The 23,255-nt window shown below is 35.9% G+C and overlaps 1 protein-coding gene across 1 annotated transcript; it reads right to left on the bottom strand.

The window, feature by feature from the left end:
- Positions 1-5,909: 5,909 nt before the first annotated feature.
- On the bottom strand, positions 5,910-18,077 carry LOC139900419 (uncharacterized). Its single transcript, XM_071883191.1, has 8 exons — positions 17,795-18,077; positions 16,917-17,702; positions 16,593-16,736; positions 16,343-16,483; positions 15,872-16,105; positions 6,399-6,630; positions 6,176-6,272; positions 5,910-5,972 (listed from the first exon to the last, which is right to left on the bottom strand). Exons 1-8 carry the CDS (start codon positions 18,075-18,077, stop codon positions 5,910-5,912), a joined length of 1,980 nt encoding a protein of 659 aa, XP_071739292.1.
- Positions 18,078-23,255: the final 5,178 nt, after the last annotated feature.

The raw sequence follows: 23,255 nt of genomic DNA, 5'->3' as shown, positions 1-23,255 counted from the left end.
GTTTCAAAATAGACAGTTTTGTCACAGCTCCAGCAAGTCAACTTCGACTTCTCAATCAAAACAGTCTTATTATAACCTCGATAGATACGTTGCCCTTTCGCCAACGTTACCGGGGAATCATTTATATTCACCACATTAGCAATAAACTTACCAACAACTTCACTGATCTTTGACTTTCCAAAAAAAAAAAATCATTATAATTATCGAAACCCTATCATATACTCATTCGTACCTTATAACAAGAATTGCCATACCAATTATTGAGAATCAGTAATCAGTATTTTGAAACCTCGCAGCATGTCTACATCAACAATTACATATACACACAACGTCTACCTCCAAGACTTACATTCTTTGAATGCGAAATTTCTGAAAAACACCCTAAACTGCGAACCAGTTCTCGAAATTTTGAAAAATGCTGATGAAGCAGCAAAAACTGTAAACGACCTTAACAGTAAAAAGTTGGATGATAAAGGATAGTATATTGGCAAAGTTCAGAAAAAGAGAAGCTTTGGAACTGGAAAACGGATTGAGGAAAGTATAAAGGAGGCTGTGGACAAATCACAAAGGCTGAACCTGCCTTCAAAGAATCCAAATGATTTAGTACTTGCTGAAGTCATTAACCAATACCTTGCTCCTGACTCTAAACCCCTGCGGACAATATCCTTCATCATCCTCTGATATTAGACATTCTAAGATATTTTTATAATTATTCTTATCTGAAATCATTTACCTCTTCGCGCTATCTGTATTATATCATAAAAGAAACTATTTTAGTTTCTAAATTCTGAAACATTCGAGTTTAAAATAGGAATATTCATGAAAAAGTGTTGGGAGCTGAAGCATGAGTTAGTATAATATAATGACACTTGATCAACATGATTATATTACAGTAATTCATGCTGAGTTTCTAAATTGAACATGATGATTTACAGATCATAACGTCATCAAGTGCTATGTTACACGACTCTTATATTCTCTTTGATCTCTAAATATCAAGAAAATATTTCTTGATGATTCGGCCTTTTCCGAGGTATTCTGGTAATTTGACAAGTCAAGATCGTGCCATTACAATTTCCTTCCTAGAACATTAACAATGTTCATTCCGAAATTTATATCTGTGAATTCTGGACCATTACAAGCGGTGCTTAATCGCAAGAAGAAGAAACGAAAGGACAAAGCTCCGACCTAGAAATGGGAGTATAAATCATAGCAAATAGAAGAGAGCATTAACTGTGGATGACAATGATTATAGAAGAAGCAAGGACTTTGAAATATAAGGGAAGATATAAAACCCAACAACAACCCAGAAATCACAAACTGCATATATCAATGCATATAGCAATATAAAGACACGGGAGAACTAAAAACACTATAAAACCAAGAGTATAGTAGAAGTAAATAGATTCTTCCTGAGGCAGATGAAAAAGAAGAGCGACAGATATGAAAGTGAGGAGTATATCAAGAATCAGCACTGTATGAAACATATTGACAAATACTTTAAAATATGAGTTGAGAAGGTGTGAGTTGTAAGAAAACAAATGAGGTGGATTTATAGTGAAATATCCGACAGAGAAATCAAAATGGATTATCGCATTAATTCGAAGAGGATCATAATTTCCTTAATCGCCGAATAATCAAATCCAATATAGATTACAAAGATTTTCTTTTCGAAGATCAATCGTGATGACGTCAAAAGATACGACGAATCACTATTATCTTATTTCATTCATTTACGATAACTTCACTCACACGCTTCGAGTAATCGAATTATTTTATCCATTCTTCTTGAACATGATAAAACTCTATAATCGTTATAATAACATTCTCATTGTTAGTCATGACGACCTCTATCAAATTTCGGGGACGAAATTTCTTTAACGGGTAGGTACTGTGACGACCCGGAAATTTCTGACCAAATTTAAACTTTAATCTTTATATTATTCTGACACGATAAGAAAAGTTTGTTAAGTTAAATCTCAAGAATTTTAAACTGTGTTCATACATTCATTATAACCTCGACCAAATTCTGACGATTCATGAACCGTTATATATAAATAGATATGTATATGTATATATATATATATTATAACTTGAGAATATTAATAAAGTATTAAACGTATAATACTTTACACGAACGTATTTGTTTCAATATGATTTTTGACAAAATTAAAAAAAATATATTAAATGATTGAATTATCAGAAATATTGAATTATGATTACAAGTCTCTGTTGAGAGGTCCACTATGATTTGAGAAAATCTATTCCTCTTAACGATATTCAGAATAATTTGTAAAACTATTTATAAATAAAAACAAAAAGTGTCATTTACGAAAGTTAGACAAAAGTTAGTGGAGAATTGGTTTTCATAATATTCTATTAATCTATTTTCAAACGTACAAAGACGTTTTCAATTAAAAAAAAAAAGAAATTTATTATTAAAACGTATATAACTTTTATAAATATCTAGAATCACTTTTGACAACTCATTACTTAACCAGTATAATAAATATAATGATATTTATATTTTATTTCATTAAATATATATAACAATTTAAATTAATATTATATATATTTATACGCGTATTATACATACATAGTTTTTATACTTTTACTATACTTTAACTTTACCTTTACTTTACTTTTACTTTACTTTAACTTTAATAATTCACTTTAATAATTCATACTTTAATAATTCACTTTAATAATTTATACTTTAATAATTCACTTTAATAATTCATACTTTAATAATTCACTTTAATAATTCATACTTTAATAATTCACTTTAATAATTCATACTTTAATAATTCACTTTAATAATTCACACTTTAATAATTCACTTTAATAATTCATACTTTAATAATTCACTTTAATAATTCACTTTAATAATTCATACTTTAATAATTTACTTTAATAATTAAAAAATCTATTATAAATAGAATTCAATAGGTTTCATTATTTCATAGAAACTTGAAAATATATTTCTCTAAACTCTCTCAATCGATTTATATATATATATATATATATATATATATATATATATATATATTTGCTCTGTATTATTTCAAGATATTATTAGTATATATAAAATATTACGACGGAGTGCTGTCCGAGTGATTTCAAAATAGTTTTTTTGAATGAGTCGAAGCTAAGAAAATTATGGGTTATAGCTATGGAGGTGATTGGTGTGGTTCATGGGTATGCTCGTGAGGTCAATCTAGTGTTTATCATCTACGTTGCGTCTACGTACTTTCCTGCAATATTGAATCTCAATATTGATACGTTCGTGAATCCGAGGCCAACCTTGCACTTGTTAAATGACGTTATATGTATTTTTACTACGAAATACAGTATTGTGAGTTTCATTTGCTCCCTTATATATATATTTTTGGGACTGAGAATACATGCGCTATTTTTATAAATGTTTTACGAAATAGGCACAAGTACTAAAACTAATTCTACGTGGGTTTAAACCAGAAATATACCCTTAGCTTGGTAACATTAAACTACTTGTCTATGAACGGTAGGCGCGAATCCTAAAGATAGATCTATTGGGCCTGACAAACCCCATCCTGACTATGGGATGCTTTAGTACTTCGAGGTTATTTTAAACACACCTGATCTGGTGTACTTCAGAGGGTAAAACATGAACGTTAAGGCTTGTTACCGGGTGCCTACAACTTATAGAATAATTTTATACACTTGCGAGTGTACATATATTTATAAACGGAAATCTTGTGGTCTATTAATATATTAAAATGATTGTTATGATAAACCTATGAACTCACCAACCTTTTGGTTGACACTTTAAAGCATGTTTATTCTCAGGTATTAAAGAAATCTTCCGCTGTGCATTAGCTCATTTTAAGGATATTACTTGGAGTCATTCATGGCATATTTTGAAAGACGTTGCATTCGAGTCATTGAGTTCATCAAGATTATTATTAAGCCAATTATAGTTAGATGTATTATGAAATGGTGTGCATGCCGTCAACTTTCGTTGTAAAGAAAGTTTGTCTTTTAAAAACGAATGCAATGTTTGTAAAATGTATCATATAGAGGTCAAATACCTCGCGATGTAATCAACTATTGTGAATTGTTTATAATGTATATGAACGGGTCCTTTCAAATGGTGTTTTGGAAATTTAATCACTAGCCGTTTGTGATTAAAGATGTTTTTGGGACTTATGTCAAAATGGGTTGACTTTGAATTGGTCAAAATTGATGATGACACTAGTTTAGATTAAATGGATGTTAAACACTTTTGTTAAGTGTTAAATGGTATTTTTGAATGAATGTAAATGTGGGAAGTGATTTTGGGTTATAATGGTATTTTAACATAAGTCAAACTTGGTCAAAAGCAATATGGGTCAATATTGCACGTGTGGTGGTTTTGTGTAAATGGTGGTTTGAAATGATCACTACCTAAGTAGTAATCTAGTGTCGGGACCTAGGTGGGTCTAACTGGTGTAAAGTATAATTTGAGTTAAATTGTACTTAGTAGAGTGGGCTTGAACTACCACCCAAAGTGGTAGTTGGTTTGTGTCCATTAGGTGTTAAATGGGCGGGTTTTGGAGAGGAAGGTGTAAACCCCTCGGTTAGGGGATGTCTGTGTTGGATTCTCTTTTAGAGAATGGCTATTTATGTGTATATTGTACCTATGTGTGATATAGGTGGTTACTTGCTCGGATTTGAGGACGGGGATCTTGTTATACATGACTTATGCGAGCATTCCAAGGTGAGTGGAATAATTATATATGTATGTATATGATTTATTTGCTTGTGGGGTATGGGTTAATGTTCGATGTTGATGATACCATATCCTAGAGTATATTGTTTTTCGTTTTGATGAGGGTTTAAGTTCGATGTTGACGATACCTCATGTATGGATTTAAAGTTCGATGTTGACGAAGCCATACCACTATTGTAGTGACGTTTGTTTGATGAGGGTTTAAGTTCGATGTTGACGATACCTCATATGTGGGTTTAAGTTCGATGTTGACGATACCACATTTATTAGGACGAATGGGGATTAAGTTCGATGTTGACGATACCATTCGTAGGGCTAGCCTTGAGATCTTGAATACTAATGGATGTTGTGAACATCAATGTTTATTTGTGTTGTAATGTAGCATATTATATTGTTCGGATTTTATGCTATTGTTGTGCTAGCTTGCGGTATTGGAAATTTAGCGTTATACTTTGGAATGGTATGCTATTTAAATTGCTAGCGTGTATGAGGTAAATTGGGTAAGTGATTGCAAGTAAGTAGGTCATATATGTATGTGTATAATTATTGCATTCACTAAGCTTTTAGCTTACCCCTCTCGTTGTTTACCTTTTTACAGGTATTGTGTTATGAAGCTAGCTTGTTGTTAGACTAGTTGCGTAGGAGCGTTTGGGCTCGATGGGATAGCTTTTGGATATACAGACGCGGATTGGGGATTTGGTAGTCCCCGGGATTATGCTCTTGGTATCGGGTTGGGTTATAGAGTCCTAACTCATCTTAATGTAAATTGGGATTGAAACTTGTATTTTGTACGAAAGTCGTAAAATGGCTGATGTGGGCCCGGTGTTGTAAAACTCGTTTTATTATTGGAACGTGTTAGTTTTATCTAATATTATATGTTGTGAAAAGCATTTCATCTAAAAGTGTCGGGAAGTGGGAGATCTTTAATTGAAAATTGAAAATTGAAAATTTCGGACAGAAGCTGACCAGGCCTTGTGCGCGCCGCGCACAAGCTGTGGAGCGCGCAGCGCACCCTTCTGTCATAAATTTTTTTTTTTTGCTGCGTATTCGGTTGGATAACGGGTTGAGTCGTTACATCTTTGTTTTACATTCATCTTAGGTAGTAGTTCCTTTAGCTCGGCATTTAAGAATTCACGATCGTAATTTTTTTCTTCCATGATCAATCTGTTTTGAAGATCTGCAAGTAATTGTTCTGGAATTGATGGTAAGCCAAAGTCTGTAACTGATTTTGAAAAGGGGATTAATAAGATTTCTAGTTCGTATAGAACATAGAAACGTAACTGATTCATGTATGTATAACTGATCAATGTGGAGAGTGGAAGCAATTTTAAGAGGGATGTCGTCGGACATTGATTTCCAGTGTTTATCAAATAATTTGTCAGGATTTGTTGGGTGACAATGCAGAAGAATATTTGAAAATAGTACCTGCATTTTTGAAGATGTAGCTGTAATTGTCGCTTCCTCGAGAGCAATATCCCATTCACGGTCGTCACCTAATAGCCCTAACATTTCGCAGGCTACTCTGTAAGTTGGACATGTTATTCCATTAACAGTCTTGATATGCATAAATGAAGTACATCCTCGTTGATGACATAATAACATTCTTAGGTAGAATAATTCTCCTGCGGTAGGATGTACATATGCTAACCTGCCAATAACTTTATCATTAGACCTTCTTCTAGGGCTCCACATTTTTTCGGAAGTGTTCCATACAAATTTTGAAGGGAAATCTATGTAAGTTAAGGTGTGGCCGTCTGATGAGTATTTATTATAGGTTAACCACTCTGTTAAAGTAGTTTTCTTTTTCCCTTCGTTCTTTGCGATTGATTGTAAAGACTCTCTTGCCCGAAAAGTTATCGATTGAAAATTTTCCAAATGTACTGCAAGTGTTAGAACAGCCAGTTCTTTGTTGTGAATGGGGTAGTTAAATATTCGCCAACACGTGTAAGACCCGAATATTTTTCCTTGTACATATGTGTAATTAAGTTACTTGTATAGTGGAGGTTTCGTTGTATACTTTAAAAGGGAAAAGGATTCTGGCCAGGCCATCTGCGCGCCGCGCGGGCCAGTGGCGCACCGCGCCAAAAGCTGCTGACAGCTCATCTTCATTTTTAATTAATTATGGGTGAGGGATTTTTGGTAATTACACTTGGGATCCGACTTTAAGGCTTGGGATCAGTTGTTGGAGCCTCATTTACTCCATCTTCAACAACCCTTATCACTCCCAATTTATTCTAGAGAGAGAGTAAGATCCTAGTGTGAGAAAGCTCAAAATAAGGAAGAAGAAGCTCGAATCGGGTCTAAGTGCAAGCTTTAAAGTCGTTCATCTTCCCTCTAGCTATGTTTTGGTGGTAGTGGTATGCTCTAATCTTGATTTCTTGATTTTATTTTGATTAAGGGTTAGGGTTTGGGGTAGATGATGAACTTAAAACCCATTTGTGGGTGAATTGGGGATTTTGGGTGAAATTGGGTCGAGTAGACTCAAAGATGACTAACTAGGGTTTTCAAAGTGTTAAATTGATGTTTATGAACTTAAATTAGTTAGTAAATTGCTAGCACACATATATATATGTAAATGGACGTTGTGTGGGTTAGTGGAGGACCCGAAATGGGTGTGTTGACTTTAATTGGTCAAATGGGTCAAAATGGACCTAAGTTAGTTAATGTTTGTGATTAATGCATAAACCTAGTGTTGAAATGTGTTTTAAACCTATCTTGTCTAATGTTAGGGTTTTGGGTGTGAGTTGACCTAATTTTAGGGTTAAGTGTCCAAATGGGTCAAAATGACCTAGTGATGGTGAGTGTTGCGAGTTTGACCAACTTGAATGGATGTTGATTATGTGTACATTGTAATAGGTGTGTTACCTTGAAGTTTCAAGCTTGGTTTATCGATTCACCGAAGGCGTAAGGTGAGTGAAATGATTATACATGTGTGTATATAATGTATCTATTTGTAGGGCGGGGGATGGGGCCGGGTATACGTGTTTATACCACTAAGAGTTAGTGATATATTTCGTTGTACACTAACGATGGATATTTCGTTGTCCAAATTGCCCAAGAGTTAGTGATATATTTCGTTGTACACTAATGATTGTTTGAACGGATATTTCGTTGTCCGTGTCGCCTAGGGGTTAGTGATATATTTCGTTGTACACTAACGGTTGTTACGAACACCGATGGGAAATTCGAAGTACTGTTCCCTTGTGTTATTGGTTAACCATAATTACGTGTTGTATTGTAGTATATTATATTATTCGGGTTATATATATATAATATTGTTGTGCTAGCTTGTGATCTTGAAGGGTTTAAAGTTATACCTGCGATGGTATGCTATGTAAATTGCTAGCGTGTATGAGGTATTTATATAAGTGCTTGCAAGTAGGTGTATTATATATGTATATGTATAATTATTGCATTCACTAAGCGTTAGCTTACCCTCTCGTTGTTTACCTTTTTAGGATTCGGCTTGGATAAGGGCAAAGGTATTCGCTTGGATTAGTGGCTCGGGGATTATAGCTTTTGGAAGTTCGACCGAGACTTGGGTAGTTTAACCCCAAACACCATGCTCGATGTGTTGTTTGGCATTTAAACTTTTTGTGGTCGAAACTCGCGTTATGTATTAAACTTGTAATTTGGGTCATGTGGGCCCCGCTTCGTAAAACTAATTTTATTAATGGAACGTGTTAGTTTTACATGTATGAGTATGTGGTTGAAAGCGTTTTGTCTAATTATATCGGGAAAAGGTCAAACATTTTCGTGTAATTGACTTCCGGAGACAGCGGGCTGTCCAGGTGATTCTGCGCGCCGCGCGAATACCTGGCGCACCGCGCCACCAACTGAACAGCATAATTTTTTTTTTATTTCACATTTTACGCGGGTTGTTCGTGGTTTGGTTTAGGTTGTTACAAGTGGTATCAGAGCATGGTCTAAGGGATTTAGGTGACTTGAGATAGGCGCCTAGACTTAGACTTTTGTGTTATTGTATTATATGCGGGACTTGTAGGATTACGGATCGGTGCGGGTTTTGATTAGTTCTTTTATGCATAGGTGGACTAACTATGCTATATATATTGATGTTACTAATCATGTGTTATTGTTTTGAACATCGAGCGAGATGGTTGTGATACGTTTTAGCGTGGCATGGCATGTGAGCATAATAGTGAGTCGCAACCACTATCACGGTTGCAAGTCAAGTCAAGAAAGGACGTGCGACAAGCATTGAGCTAGGGGTGGGGTGTGTACGGTCATATGCATAGGTATTTATGTGTATTAATTCGTTGGTGATGTCTAATCCATTCTTTAATCTTTAGAATGAAGACGAGAAACGGAACGGATACGAATGGCAACGGTGGTCCTTCTCATGTGGAGGAAACGGACAAGATGACCACGAAAATAGAGGCCGCCCTAAAAAACTATGTTTCGGTTTTCTCTCGAAAGGTTAAGCAAATTCTCGAAGAGTCGGTTTCGGAACAAATTATCTATATGATTCAAGAACGAATGACCAATGCCGTTAAAGAAGAAGTTGAAAGGAGGTTTCCTAGACCTCAAATTATGGGCGAATTGGAGTTTAGCTATAAGAACTTCTTGGCGACTAAGCCTCCTCACTTTCACGGGGATCCCGACCCCATGAAAAGTGTGGCTTGGATTTCCGATGTTGAAGGTTGTTTTTGCACGACCGAGTGCCCTCCCGAGAAAAAGACAAGGCTTGCTACTAGTTTGCTAAGGGGCCATGCTAAAGATTGGCTCTATGGTAAGATTGATATGGTGGGTGATGCGGCTTTCGTAGGGTTATCTTGGGCGGAGTTCAAGAAGGAGTTTTTCCTTGAATATCGTACGCGAGAGGACCTTTCCAAATTGCGCAACGAGTTAAGGAACATGCGTCAAGGGTCTTTAGACCTAAACACTCTCAAAACCAATTTTCTCGCCAAGGCGCGTTTTTGCCCCGAGTATGTGGGGAATGATCAATTGTTAATGGAAGACTTTCATGCGACCCTTAGAGACGATTTGAAGGGTAAAATTAGTATTGGTCAAGTTGAGACTTTTGCTAAGCTTTTGGCGGTGGCGAAGGGGTTTGAAGCGCAAGCTCCGAGTCCGGTTAGTTATGCGACAAGTAAAAGAAAGTTTGAAGCTTCTAGTTTTTTGAACAAGAAGAGTAAGGGAGTATCCGAAAGTGTTGGTAGTGTAAAGAAGGGTGCTCCTAGTGTTCACGTGACCACATGTTACAATTGTGGGCAAAAAGGTCACTACTCTCGTGATTGCCCAAAACCGCGTACTAATGTGATCACATGTTTCAATTGTCAACAAGAAGGGCACCGAAAGTCGGAGTGCCCCGAACTCCGAAATGATCAAGTTAAGAGAATAGAGAAGGCGGCGGGGTCAGCTAGGGGACGTAATTATTTGATGACCAACGATGAAGCCAAGCAATCCAATGAAGTCGTTTCAGGTACTTTCATGGTTAACTCTAATCCGACAAGGATTCTATTTGATAGCGGTGCAAATTTATCGTTTGTGTCTCCAAAATTTGTGCCTAAACTTAATAAACCGTTAGCTAAGTTAAGTCATCCGGTAGAAGTCGAAATAGCGGATGGCAAGACGGTGCTAGTGGTTGATGTGTGTAAGGATTGCAATGTTGTGTTTGGTTCCGAGAACTTTAAAATTGATCTCATCCCGATGACTTTGGGTTATTTTGATATCGTGGTTGGTATGGATTGGCTCGATCGTAACAGAGCCGATATTGCGTGCCATGAAAAGTCTATTCGTGTGAAGACCCCAAGTGGGGGAGAGTTAATTATTCATGGTGATAAACGTAGAAGACCTGTACCGGTATGCACTTTTGCACGGGCATGTCGTTTCCTTGTTAGTGGTGGCATGGCTTTTCTTGCCCATGTTGTCGATACTCGTGATGAGCCCCCACATATTCGTTAAATTCTGGTGGTAAGTGAATTTGAAGACGTTTTTCCGGATGAGTTACCGGGTGTTCCGGCGGAAAGACAAGTTGAATTTCGCATTGAGTTGGTTCCGGGAGCTACTCCCATTGCTAAAACTCCTTATCGTTTAGCGCCGACAGAAATACAAGAATTGTTAAATCAAACCCAAGAGTTACTTGAGAAGGGTTTTATTCGACCGAGTGCTTCGCCTTGGGCCGCTCTGGTTTTATTCGTGAAAAAGAAAGACGGAAGTATGCGTATCTGCATTGATTATCGGGAGTTGAACAAAGTAACAATCAAGAACCGTTATCCATTGCCTAGGATTGACGATTTATTTGATCAACTCCAAGGTGCGACGTATTTCTCTAAAATTGACCTACGGTCCTGCTATCACCAAATACGGGTCCGTGAGGAAGATATTGATAAAATGGCTTTTCGTACGCGTTACGGGCATTTTGAGTTTGTAGTTATGCCTTTTGGTCTTAGGATTGCACCGACGGTATTCATGGATCTTATGAACCGAGTGTGCCAACCTATGTTGGATAAGTCAGTAATTGTGTTCATTGACGATATTCTTGTCTACTCTAAGGGTATGAAGGAACACGAACATCATTTACGCGAGGTGTTGAAGACTTTGAGAAAAGAGAAGTTATATGCTAAGTTCTCGAAATGTGAATTTTGGCTAAGGGAAGTTCAATTCCTTGGCCATATTGTGAACAAGGATGGTATTCAAGTAGATCCGGGGAAGATAGAGAGTGTGAAGTGTTGGGGACAACCGACTACGCCTACGGAAATCTGAAGTTTCCTCGGATTGGCCGGTTATTATCGTCGGTTTATCCAAGACTTTTCAAAGATTGCTTCTCCATTAACTAAGTTGACAAGGAAGAATACGAGGTTCAATTGGGAGAGCGAGCAAGAAATCGCTTTTCAATTGTTGAAAGAGAAATTGTGTCAAGCTCCGGTCTTAGTGTTGCCGGAAGGTGTAGATGATATGACGGTTTTTTGTGATGCTTCTTTGAATGGGCTCGGGTGTGTTCTAATGCAACGAGGTAAAGTCATTGCTTACTCGTCAATTAAAGGAACATGAAAAGAGATACCCGACTCATGATCTTGAATTAGCGGCGGTGGTTCATGCTTTGAAAATTTGGCGCCACTACTTGTATGGTGTCAAGTGTACGATTTATTCGGATCACAAGAGTTTGAAACATCTTTTTGATCAACGGGATTTAAATTATCGTCAACGTAGGTGGATGGACGTGGTGAAACATTATGATTGTGAAATACTTTACCATCCGGGCAAGGCGAATGTAGTCGCGGATGCGTTTAGTCGAAAAAGTCAACATCCGGCGTTACGATTGGGATTGTTACGTATGATTATTACTAACGATTTTCTTGAAAAACTTGGTGTGATTCAAATAGAGGCTTACGTTCACAACAAGCATGCGGAACCAATTGTGGGGCAATCGGAATTCATTACGATGGGTTTGCGTGGTTTATTGTCTTTTCAAGAAAGAGTGTGGGTGCCTAAGATGGGTGATTTCTGAAAGGTGCTTCTTGATGAGGCGCACAAGTCTAAGTATTCCATACATCCGGGTGCGATGAAGATGTACCATGATTTGAGGAAAGATTATTGGTGGCCGGGCATGAAACGCGATGTTGTTAAGTATGTTGAGCAATGCGTCACGTGTTTGCAAGTTAAAGCCGAACACCAAAAGCCGTATGGTAAGTTTCAACCGCTAAAAATTCCGATGTGGAAGTGGGAGCATGTTACCATGGATTTTATTACCAAGTTGCCGAAAACGGCAAGAACCCAATTTGACACTATTTGGGTGATTGTCGATAGATTGACGAAGAGTGCATTGTTTCTTCCTATTAAAGAAGCAATTACATCGGAAGCACTCGCGAAGATGTTCATTAAGGAGGTGATATCGAGACACGGCGTTCCTGCGTCTATTGTTTCGGATCGTGACACGCGTTTTACTTCTCGATTTTGGAAGAAGTTTCATGAAGATATGGGTATGAGGGTGAATATGAGCACGACGTACCATCCTCAAACGGACGGTCAAACCGAACGTACGAATCAAACATTGGAAGATATGTTACGTGCGTGTATTATTGATTTAGGTGGTAGTTGGGATGAACATTTGCCTTTGGTGGAATTCTCGTACAATAATAGTTTTCACACTAGTATTGGAATGCTGCCATATGAGATGTTATATGGTAGAAGGTGTCGGACCCCGATTTATTGGGGCGAAGTGGGTCAAAGGAAAGTCGGGAGCACCGACTTGGTATTGGAGACAAATAGTAAAATCGATATGATTCAAGCTCGTTTAAAGGCGGCGCAAGATAGACAAAAATCTTATGTCGATAAACGTAGGCGACTGATCGAGTTTCAAGAAGGTGATATGGTGATGCTCAAGGTTTCGCCATGGAAGGGTATTATTCGATTTCGAAAACGAGGAAAGTTAGCTCCTCGGTTTATTGGGCCGTTTAAGATTTTAGCTCGTGTTGGTGAAGTTGCATATCGATTGGAATTGCCAGAAGAACTTGCGGGGATCCATAACACATTTCATGTTTCCCATCTCCGTAAGTGTCTTGCGGATGATTCCTCATGGATGCCATTAGATGAAATTGAACTAAACAACAAGTTAGAATATGTTGAAGAGCCGATTGCTATACTTGATGAGAAAGTGAAAATGTTGCGTAACAAGGAGGTGAGGACCTTTAAGGTTCAATGGCGTCGAAGTAAAGGTTCCGAGTTTACATGGGAACCCGAAGAATTTGTGTTGGTTTATCTCCCTCTTGTCATGCGGCTTGGATCTCGAGGACGCGCTCCGATGTAAGTGGGGGAGAGTTGTAAGACCCGAATATTTTTCCTTGTACATATGTGTAATTAAGTTACTTGTATAGTGGAGGTTTCGTTGTATACTTTAAAAGGGAAAAGGATTCTGGCCAGGCCATCTGCGCGCCGCGCGGGCCAGTGGCCGCGCCAAAAGCTGCTGACAGCTCATCTTCCTTTTTAATTAATTATGGGTGAGGGCTTTTTGGTAATTACACTTGGGATCCGACTTTAAGGCTTGGTATCAGTTGTTGGAGCCTCATTTACTCCATCTTCAACAACCCTTATCACTCCCAATTTATTCTAGAGAGAGAGTAAGATCCTAGTGTGAGAAAGCTCAAAATAAGGAAGAAGAAGCTCGAATCGGGTCTAAGTGCAAGCTTTAAAGTCGTTCATCTTCCCTGTAGCTACGTTTTGGTGGTAGTGGTATGCTCTAATCTTGATTTTATTTTGATTAAGGGTTAGGGTTTGGGGTAGATGATGAACTTAAAACCCATTTGTGGGTGAATTGGGGATTTTGGGTGAAATTGGGTCGAGTAGACTCAAAGATGACTAACTAGGGTTTTCAAAGTGTTAAATTGATGTTTATGAACTTAAATTAGTTAGTAAATTTCTAGCACACCTATATATATGTAAATGGGCGTTGTGTGGGTTAGTGGATGACCCGAAATGGGTGTGTTGACTTTAATTGGTCAAATAGGTCAAAATGGACCTAAGTTAGTTAATGTTTGTGATTAATGCATAAACCTAGTGTTGAAATGTGTTTTAAACCTATCTTGTCTAATGTTAGGGTTTTGGGTGTGAGTTGACCCAATTTTAGGGTTAAGTGTCCAAATGGGTCAAAATGACCTAGTGATGGTGAGTGTTGCGAGTTTGACCAACTTGAATGGATGTTGATTATGTGTACATTGTAATAGGTGTGTTACCTTGAAGTTTCAAGCTTGGTTTATCGATTCACCGAAGGCGTAAGGTGAGTGGAATGATTATACATGTGTGTATATAATGTATCTATTTGTAGGGCGGGGGATGGGGCCGGGTATACGTGTCTATACCACCAAGAGTTAGTGATATATTTCGTTGTACACTAACGATGGATATTTCGTTGTCCAAATTGCCCAAGAGTTAGTGATATATTTCGTTGTACACTAACGATTACTTGAACGGATATTTCGTTGTCCGTGTCGCCTAGGGGTTAGTGATATATTTCGTTGTACACTAACGGTTGTTACGAACACCAATGGGAAATTCGAAGTACCGTTCCCTTGTGTTATTGGTTAACCATAATTACGCGTTGTATTGTAGTATATTATATTATTCGGGTTATATATATATGATATTATTGTGCTAGCTTGTGATCTTGAAGGGTTTAGAGTTATACTTGCGATGGTATGCTATGTAAATTGCTAGCGTGTATGAGGTATTTGTATAAGTGCTTGCAAGTAGGTGTATTATATATGTATATGTATAATTATTGCATTCACTAAGCGTTAGCTTACCCTCTCGTTGTTTACCTTTTTAGGATCCGGCTTGGATAAGGGCAAAGGTATTCGCTTGGATTAGTGGCTCGAGGATTATAGATTTTGGAAGTTCGACCGAGACTTGGGTAGTTTAACCCCAAACACCATGCTCGATGTGTCGTTTGGCATTTAAACTTTTTGTGGTCGAAACTCGCGTTATGTATTAAACTTGTAATTTGGGTCATGTGGGCCCCGCTTCGTAAAACTAATTTTATTAATGGAACGTGTTAGTTTTACATGTATGAGTATGTGGTTGAAAGCGTTTTGTCTAATTATGTCGGGAAAAGGTCAAACATTTTCGTGTAATTGACTTCCGGAGACAGCGGGCTGTCCAGGTGATTCTGCGCGCCGCGCGAATACCTGGCGCACCGCGCCACCAATTGAACAGCAAATTTTTTTTTTTATTTCACATTTTACGCGGGTTGTTCATGGTTTGGTTTGGGTTGTTACAACACGCTTCGAATGGACATATAAACCTAGCGTCGATGAAATTCTTAATTTCATCTACTACTGGTGTAGAAGAAGTTGAAGGGGAAGGCGATTTAGCACAATCTTTGCTTATTTGGGCAACAACTCGATCTGTACCTTTTGAAATATATTTGAACAAATATTTGATAAGCATCGTTTAGCCACAAAACTCAACATTAATATGGGCATTATAGATTAGACACAAATGCCGATTATATGGTACTACTTAATTGTTGTCAAGATTAGTTCCAGATTTATTTATGTATATACCAGTGTTACGCCTTCGATAATGAACGTAACCATCTTTATCAAAAAAAGTCTCGTCATTGAATGCTTTGGGGAATTTTTTAGAACATTTTAATTCACTTACAGATGATTTGGATACTTTCATGCATGGCGCGTCCAATTTTGCTAGGCCACAGGGACCGTGTACCATTAAATCTGATACAACTTGATAACCCGCAAGGATCAATTCGCGGATCAGGTAATTCTGCCGAGATATAAGTATCGACATCAAGTGCAGTAATACTTGTAAATGAATTTATCCACAAAAGTAAGTGACAATGAGGAAGGCCTCTTTTTTGAAATTCGATTGTATAAAGAACTGCATATAAATATAAGTTTAAAATAAATTGTCAATATATATAAAAAAAACCTATATATATATATATATATATATATATATATATATATATATATATATATATATATATATATATATATATATATATATATATATATATATATATATATATATAATTGTATCAATTAACCTAAATGTATCCAAAAAAATATGTGTAAAAAGTATGAATAAATAAAAGATTAGCGAGAGAGAGAAGACCTGCTTTTACGTCACCAAAAGCCCTATCTTCTTTGAGGAATGCGAGTAATTGTTTAAGTTTTTGCTGATAAATTCGAACAACAATATCAGGACGGTCCGTAGGTGTCAATTGTGGGAAGTTAGACATAAATGTCCTAATTTCTGCCCATTTGGAGTTGCAGGTAAATGTAATGAAAAATTGTGGATTTCCATTTGTACGACATATAACTAATGCATCTAAATAGTGGCTATACATATATCTGGGGACCACCTGTGAAAGAAGCTGGAAGTATCAATCTAGATCCAATATCTATTCCACTTTGATCTCCTCTGTTGATACCATCGTAGATAGCAGCTAAGTAGTCGCTTCTTATATCTTCTTGCTTATTTCTTTTGTAATCTATTCTATCTAATTCTATACTACAATAGGATGTAACTACATATTACTGAAATAACCTTCCAGTTCTAAATATTAAATCATAAAATCCTAATCTATTATGTAATTGATAACTATAGTACATATTCATGGTGAGTCTTTTTCTTTTTCTACTACTACTTGCAGACGGATCTCATAATGTCATAGACGTATTGTAACCTGGTTCACCATAAATAAACAAAAGAGGATATTGAAGTGACATATAATGCTGATGTAATTTGTTTATTCTTTGTGGGAGTCCACCTTTTTGTTCAATAATAACATCATAATCACCAACACTTTTGGGTCCGCTGTCAAAGACGATAGCACCTATAGAATCTGATGTTGGTAAATCATATTGCCGTTGACCAGGAGCATTAAATAGTCTAATACGAAAAGGGGGAACTTCATTGTCTATCAGCTTGTCTCTTGCAGTTCTAAATAACTGTACCAATTTATTGTGTTTATTAAGCATTTCTATTAATTCCGCAACTATCTCTGCTAATACTTCACCACCACCATTATCTCCACCAAAATGCCGCATTCTATTAGTTACAGCGTGCTCTGTGTCGTATATATAAAGCTGTAAAAATCTAGGAGCATCTCCATCTGCTGGACAAAGTGAACCTATCCAGTGATATATTTGACCAGATATCTTAAAAACATAAGGTCCATTTCCGGTGTTAACACTTTCATCAATTTGTGCGCCTAAAGATGTCATACTAAACATTTGATTATATGCTCGAATATTATTCATAAAGTGATTGTTATCTAATAATTCTTTCATTAGATTTGGTGGATCCATTGATGAAGGAATTATTACACGACCATCACCGCAACATTGATGATAATGAATACGTATATCTGAAAATGAACGCCTTACTCTTTCTTCTAACCAAAAAAAGGCACCACAATGGACATAAATGTTATCGCAAGGGCCCAAATGATGATAAAATGGATTCATTCCTAGCATAATATAAAAGGCAAATATTTAGATTCATAAATAATATATATTTAAAATTTAAAATGCAAACGGCTTTTTGCATTCTTGGACGTACCTGACTCGTTTACATTTGAAGAAGAAGAGATGTGTGATAATATGTTTTGTTGTTGCAGTCGACGCCTTTTGTGCATTTGCCTATTGGAAACAAGATCATTTGCAGATGTTGGTATGCCTGAGTTTTGTGTATATGTTGATGTAGTAGCAGAAGGAATAAGAATGCTGGTCTCATCATATACAGTGTTTTTATTTTGTATTTTACGTTTTTTTGACAATTTGACAGCGGGCTTGGTGTTGACCTCCAAAAGATCACCAACCATATTTGTTTGATCAACTGCCATTAAAATTTTAATGCAATAAAAGAAAATAAGTAATTTTTCAAACTAATAATCGTTGAAAAAAAAAATGCTAGCAGAATTGGGCGATACAATTGTATAATAATAAGCCATAAAGGAAACAACTATATAAACTAAATCGCCTAAAAGATAAAGAATTACCTGATCTTATGTACTTTGATGTTGACAAAAGGGAAGATAGGAAAAGACTTTTGAAGATGAAAACAAAAATGGCAACCCAACAAATATCTCATTTTCAAATGGAAATGGACTTATGTAGAATGGGAAACCTCCAGAAAAATCACGTGCAATACATTTTTAAAATATCTCCTTTTTTTTTGGTTACTGGATACACAATTTCCCTTTTCTCTTGCATTTTGCTGCTGATATTTTCTTTAGGCTAAAAAAAATATAGGATTTATATTAAATTTATGACAATGATCAGATATATAAGTAATCTTATATATTTATTTATTACAAAATACTACGTAATTACATAGACGAAACAGTATTGCCTAATATATTATTATACACGTACATATATCTACAAAACAGCAGTTGTGTTACATCTCAAAACACCATTCATTATTACTAACACAAACGATAACAAACGATTAGTAACAAAAGTCGTTGGTTGAACTTTCTTCATGTAATAAGTACAACCTAAGCTTTGAACCATTTCGAGCAGCTCGGCATTTGACTCGCTCAAACTCATCGTCAATGTAAATAAATTTGCATTTGACTTCTTGTGCATCGAAATACAAAACTGAAGAGTATTCAATTGGTATTTCTTCTGCAAGTAATTCGTGCAACCAATCAAGAAAGAAGATTTTTGACTCGCATAGTTTAAATGATTTTTTATTCCCACCTACGTACCACCTCCAGCCCGAAGTAAATTTTCCGCCATAGAATACATCCAAGAATATATAGCTGTCATCGTCACTGATACATCAAAGATTACAGTTATATAGGTTATGCACATTAAAATGTCTACAGGAAAAATTACGTATGAGTTATATACCTGGCGAAATTGTTGTTTGAAATTATATCACTTAGTCGTTAGAGTTCTAATATTTGTTTTACCTGAGGTCATTGCAAGTAATATACACTATAAGTTATATATGAGAAAACAAACTGCACAATGGAAACTCAGTTCATACCTATATGTTAAATGATACATATCCATTATCAGCATACATGATAACAAAGGAAACTGTTGTGCACCCAAATAAATATCAACAATTGATTGTATGAGAATGGACTTCTAACACTATTTAAATAGTTATAAAGCTGTTGGAAAAAATAATGCAAATAGCTTAAACTACAATTGAACTCTCAATTTTCATTAGGAAAAACTAAAAAAACTTAGGTGTATGATCAAAACAAATTTTAATTTACAGAAAACCCAATTCAAATATATATTAATACACCTTAAACAGTTAAAGTCACAGACTCCATCTTCTCTGTATATTAGACTGAAATCATACTAAGATACCATATTTCAATGACTTTATATTAATTTTTTTAAGAACCTAAAGTGTTTTACACCATTTAATAACTCTTTGTTTTAATTTTTTTAAGAACCTGAAGTGTTTTAAATCATTTAATAACTCTTTGTTTTCATCAGGGAAAAAAATTATGGCAATTTTAGGAATCAATTTTAATTAGAAAAAAATAAAACAACTAAGGCGTATGTTCATGATCAAAATTAAAATTTAATTTACAGAAACCCTAATTTAAATATATACTAATACACATTATCATCAAATCTAAAACACCATCGTATAAATTGAAGTTGAAGATAAAGAAAGCAATTTTTTACCGATGCGAAGTAAGCTATGATCCAATTTCACTGGATTGCTATGTAGACCGGATGAGATCGTTGAAGATGTTGCTCTTGACAAATTTTGTTTGTAACTGATGGGGAGAATAAAAATTGGTGATAAAGTTTGAGGCGGAGGCGTTTTATAGAAAGTGTTTAGGGTATATAGCAAGAGTTAGGGTATATAGCAACAGTGTAACATGAATGTAGAGATTAACAGTTTAACAATGGTTAATGACCCTTTTAGCCAATAGGAATCCAGGGTTAAATACGCAAATTAGTATATAGTGTAATAAACCTTTGTGATTACTCATTTGTTTTTTAATTTGGGTTTTTTATGTTATTTGTGTAAATAAGATAAAATTTAATTTTGTATTACTTAATAATCTTTTTAATTTAGGGAAGAATTGAAGTTTGAAGTTGAAAAAATATGAAGAAGATGAAGATGTGAAGAAGGTGAAGGAAAAAGATATGAATAAGCATGGCTTAACGGAATTTTTAACGTCCATTAACGACAAGGACCACCCATATGTGTTTAGAAAATCACAAGAACCAACCACCTCGAAAATAACGTTCAAAGACCAACGACTACAGGTTGTGTTTTATTTTAAATACTACAGGTTGTGTTTTATTTTAAATCTTGGCTTTATATCCTCTGTAATTACTATATTATCTAATAAACAAAAACGATAAATAGTAACTAGGGGCATTTTTGTCATTTCACTTATTTTTTTTTAAAATTCTAATTAAATTTGACTACAACAACAAAGACCCCACACTTTTTTCAAATATTCAAATCGACCCCTCAAACAGGGGGTAAAGTGTCAAATAACCATTTTCATAAAAAATCTTAAATAAACCTTACCCAAATATTCAACGGGTCATATCTTCTCGCTCGCAACGAGTTAAATTTTTCCGGTACCATCGTTAAACTGAAAATAATTTTAGGAACACAATGTCACTAACTATACGCAAAACGGACGTTTTTTAAAAAATGCTAAAAAATTGGGGTAATTTTCATACACGTTGGTTTTGCGTTCAATTTTTAAAAGTGGATAATTACATAGCTAAACGCGGAGATGAACATATATTTATACTGTTAATTTAAAATAACATTTAAATCTTTCACGTGTTATACATTTTAGTTCGACTCGAGTTGCGCTTCAACGACATCATTCTTTAGCCACGAAATAATTTTACAAACTAAACGCAATAAAATACATTGAAAACCGAACCCCCGGCGCGAAGCGAGGGTTCAACAACTAGTTGATTCTATAATTTTCATGGTAAAAAATGATATATTTTTACATAATTGATTTCATGAACCTCGCTAAGGCAAACTTATTTAGCAAAATTTCATTTTCTCGTGAAAGAACCCTCCTATTTTTAACTAATAAAGTAACTTCCATGTATGATTTGATGTTGTGACGCCCCGTACAAAACTATCGTGTACGATTCGTCAACAACAGGATCTTTACACGGTTGAATACTACATGCTGTTTGAAAACCGATTCACATTCATTAAAAAGATAACGTTTTACAAAGATAACATGTCATAAGACTTATTACAAACCATTGTTCCAAAATAACATGAGTTTACGAATGCAAAACATAGGTTTCATAATTTGAGACATCTCTAGTAATGCAGCGGATAACTAGTACAGTAGGTCCATAACAACAATTCAATAACAGCATGACAGCAAGTGTAACAGCGGAAGCAATAAACCTCTAGGCACCTGAGAAATACACGCTTAAAAAGTCAACACGAATGTTGGTGAGCTATAGTTTAAGTTGTAACAGTAACGCAAGATAGGCCACGAGATTTCAGTACTGCAACAACGTATCAAAACAGTATGAAAAGTATATGCATAACCGTGGGCACCCGGTAACTAGACTTAACGTTTATAACCCCCTGAAGTACACTTGGTGAGTGCGTATGTTCACGAAGTATTAAACACTCGTTAAATGCTAGCGCGACTAGCCCGAGTGGGGATGTCAAACCCTATGGATCCATATCTAAGATTCGCGTTCACTGGTTCAAAAACCAATGACTAAACGTTACCGTGCTAAAGGGAATATTTATGTCGTTGTATAACCCACACACATATAAAGTTTAAGTACTCGTGCCTAACATGTAAAACGTAAAAAGCGCATGTATTCTCAGTCCCAAAAATAGTAAAAGTGGTAAAAAGGGATGCTATAACTCACAGTGATAAAAGCGGTAAAGTCGGTAATGAAAGTACGCAAGTTGTAAGTCGGTCCGAAAGGTCGTCAACCTAAATCAAAGGTTACTAGGTCAGTAGGTTATCTTTATAAATTCTAATAGTGCATAAAATAAGTTTAAGTGTCATCATCATCATCGTTCATCATCATAAAAGCTAAGTAAGTTTGACAAGAATAGAGATCGAAACAATAGGCTGATTCGGTCAGCTGCTACGACCTCTACGTAAATCAAAAAGACGCATAGTCAGTGGCTATGGCTCCGTATATGAGTCCCCTAACCACTGACCAATTTCCAGAACCTAACTCGTCTTCGTTTGACTGTGGCGATGGTTTAAGCGCGAGTAGGTCAGAAATTTCAGCACAACGTTAATAGGGTGTAGTGACTATCGGAGGGCCATAAATCCTAAACCGTAACTCGGATTAAGACGAGGCCTAAACGGAAAATCATATAATCGAACCGAAATAACTGAAAATCAACTTTCCAGTAGCCCAGGTGGTCTGATCATATACGAAAATCAGTGGACAAGTGCTCCGGTGGGGTTCTTGGTGCTTGATGCTCATCACGGTTCTCATCCTTGATGCTTGTAGCTTCAAGTGTATAACTCGTTGATGGTTTAGCATCACTTTTGACCAAGATTCACTATCAATACACAATATGTTAAGACCAAGTAAGAACACAACTCATTCATGAGTCTTAGATGGATGATGAACCAAGGTTACATCATATCCTTAGTCTTAACACAATTTCAATTCACAATAACAACTAAAGCTACAAACTTTACATCAATTCAACAAGTATAAGCACAATCTAAGTTAAATGAGGTGATGGAACCCTAAGCTAGAGAGTTTGGATCCTTTTCACACAAGTTACAAGGTTGCAAAGCTAGAAAGCTTGAACCTTTAGTGTTCTTGAAGATCTTGAAGCATAAAGCTTGGATCTTGAAGATACATGAAGATTACAAATAAAAGTTTGAATCTTTTTCACAAAACAACATGATCAAAGCAAAAAGAACTTAGATCTAACAAAAAGATATGAAAATTCAAGCTAGAAAACTTGCATCTCAATTGTTCTTGAAGATCTTGAAGCATAAAGCTTGGATCTTGAAGATGCATGAAGATTACAAACAAAAGTTTGAATC

This window comes from Rutidosis leptorrhynchoides, chromosome 3 (assembly GCF_046630445.1).
Source record: "Rutidosis leptorrhynchoides isolate AG116_Rl617_1_P2 chromosome 3, CSIRO_AGI_Rlap_v1, whole genome shotgun sequence".
Taxonomy (NCBI): Eukaryota; Viridiplantae; Streptophyta; class Magnoliopsida; order Asterales; family Asteraceae; genus Rutidosis; species Rutidosis leptorrhynchoides.
The sequence above is the reverse complement of the archived record's forward strand: the minus strand, read 5'-3'. Positions and strand labels throughout refer to the sequence as shown.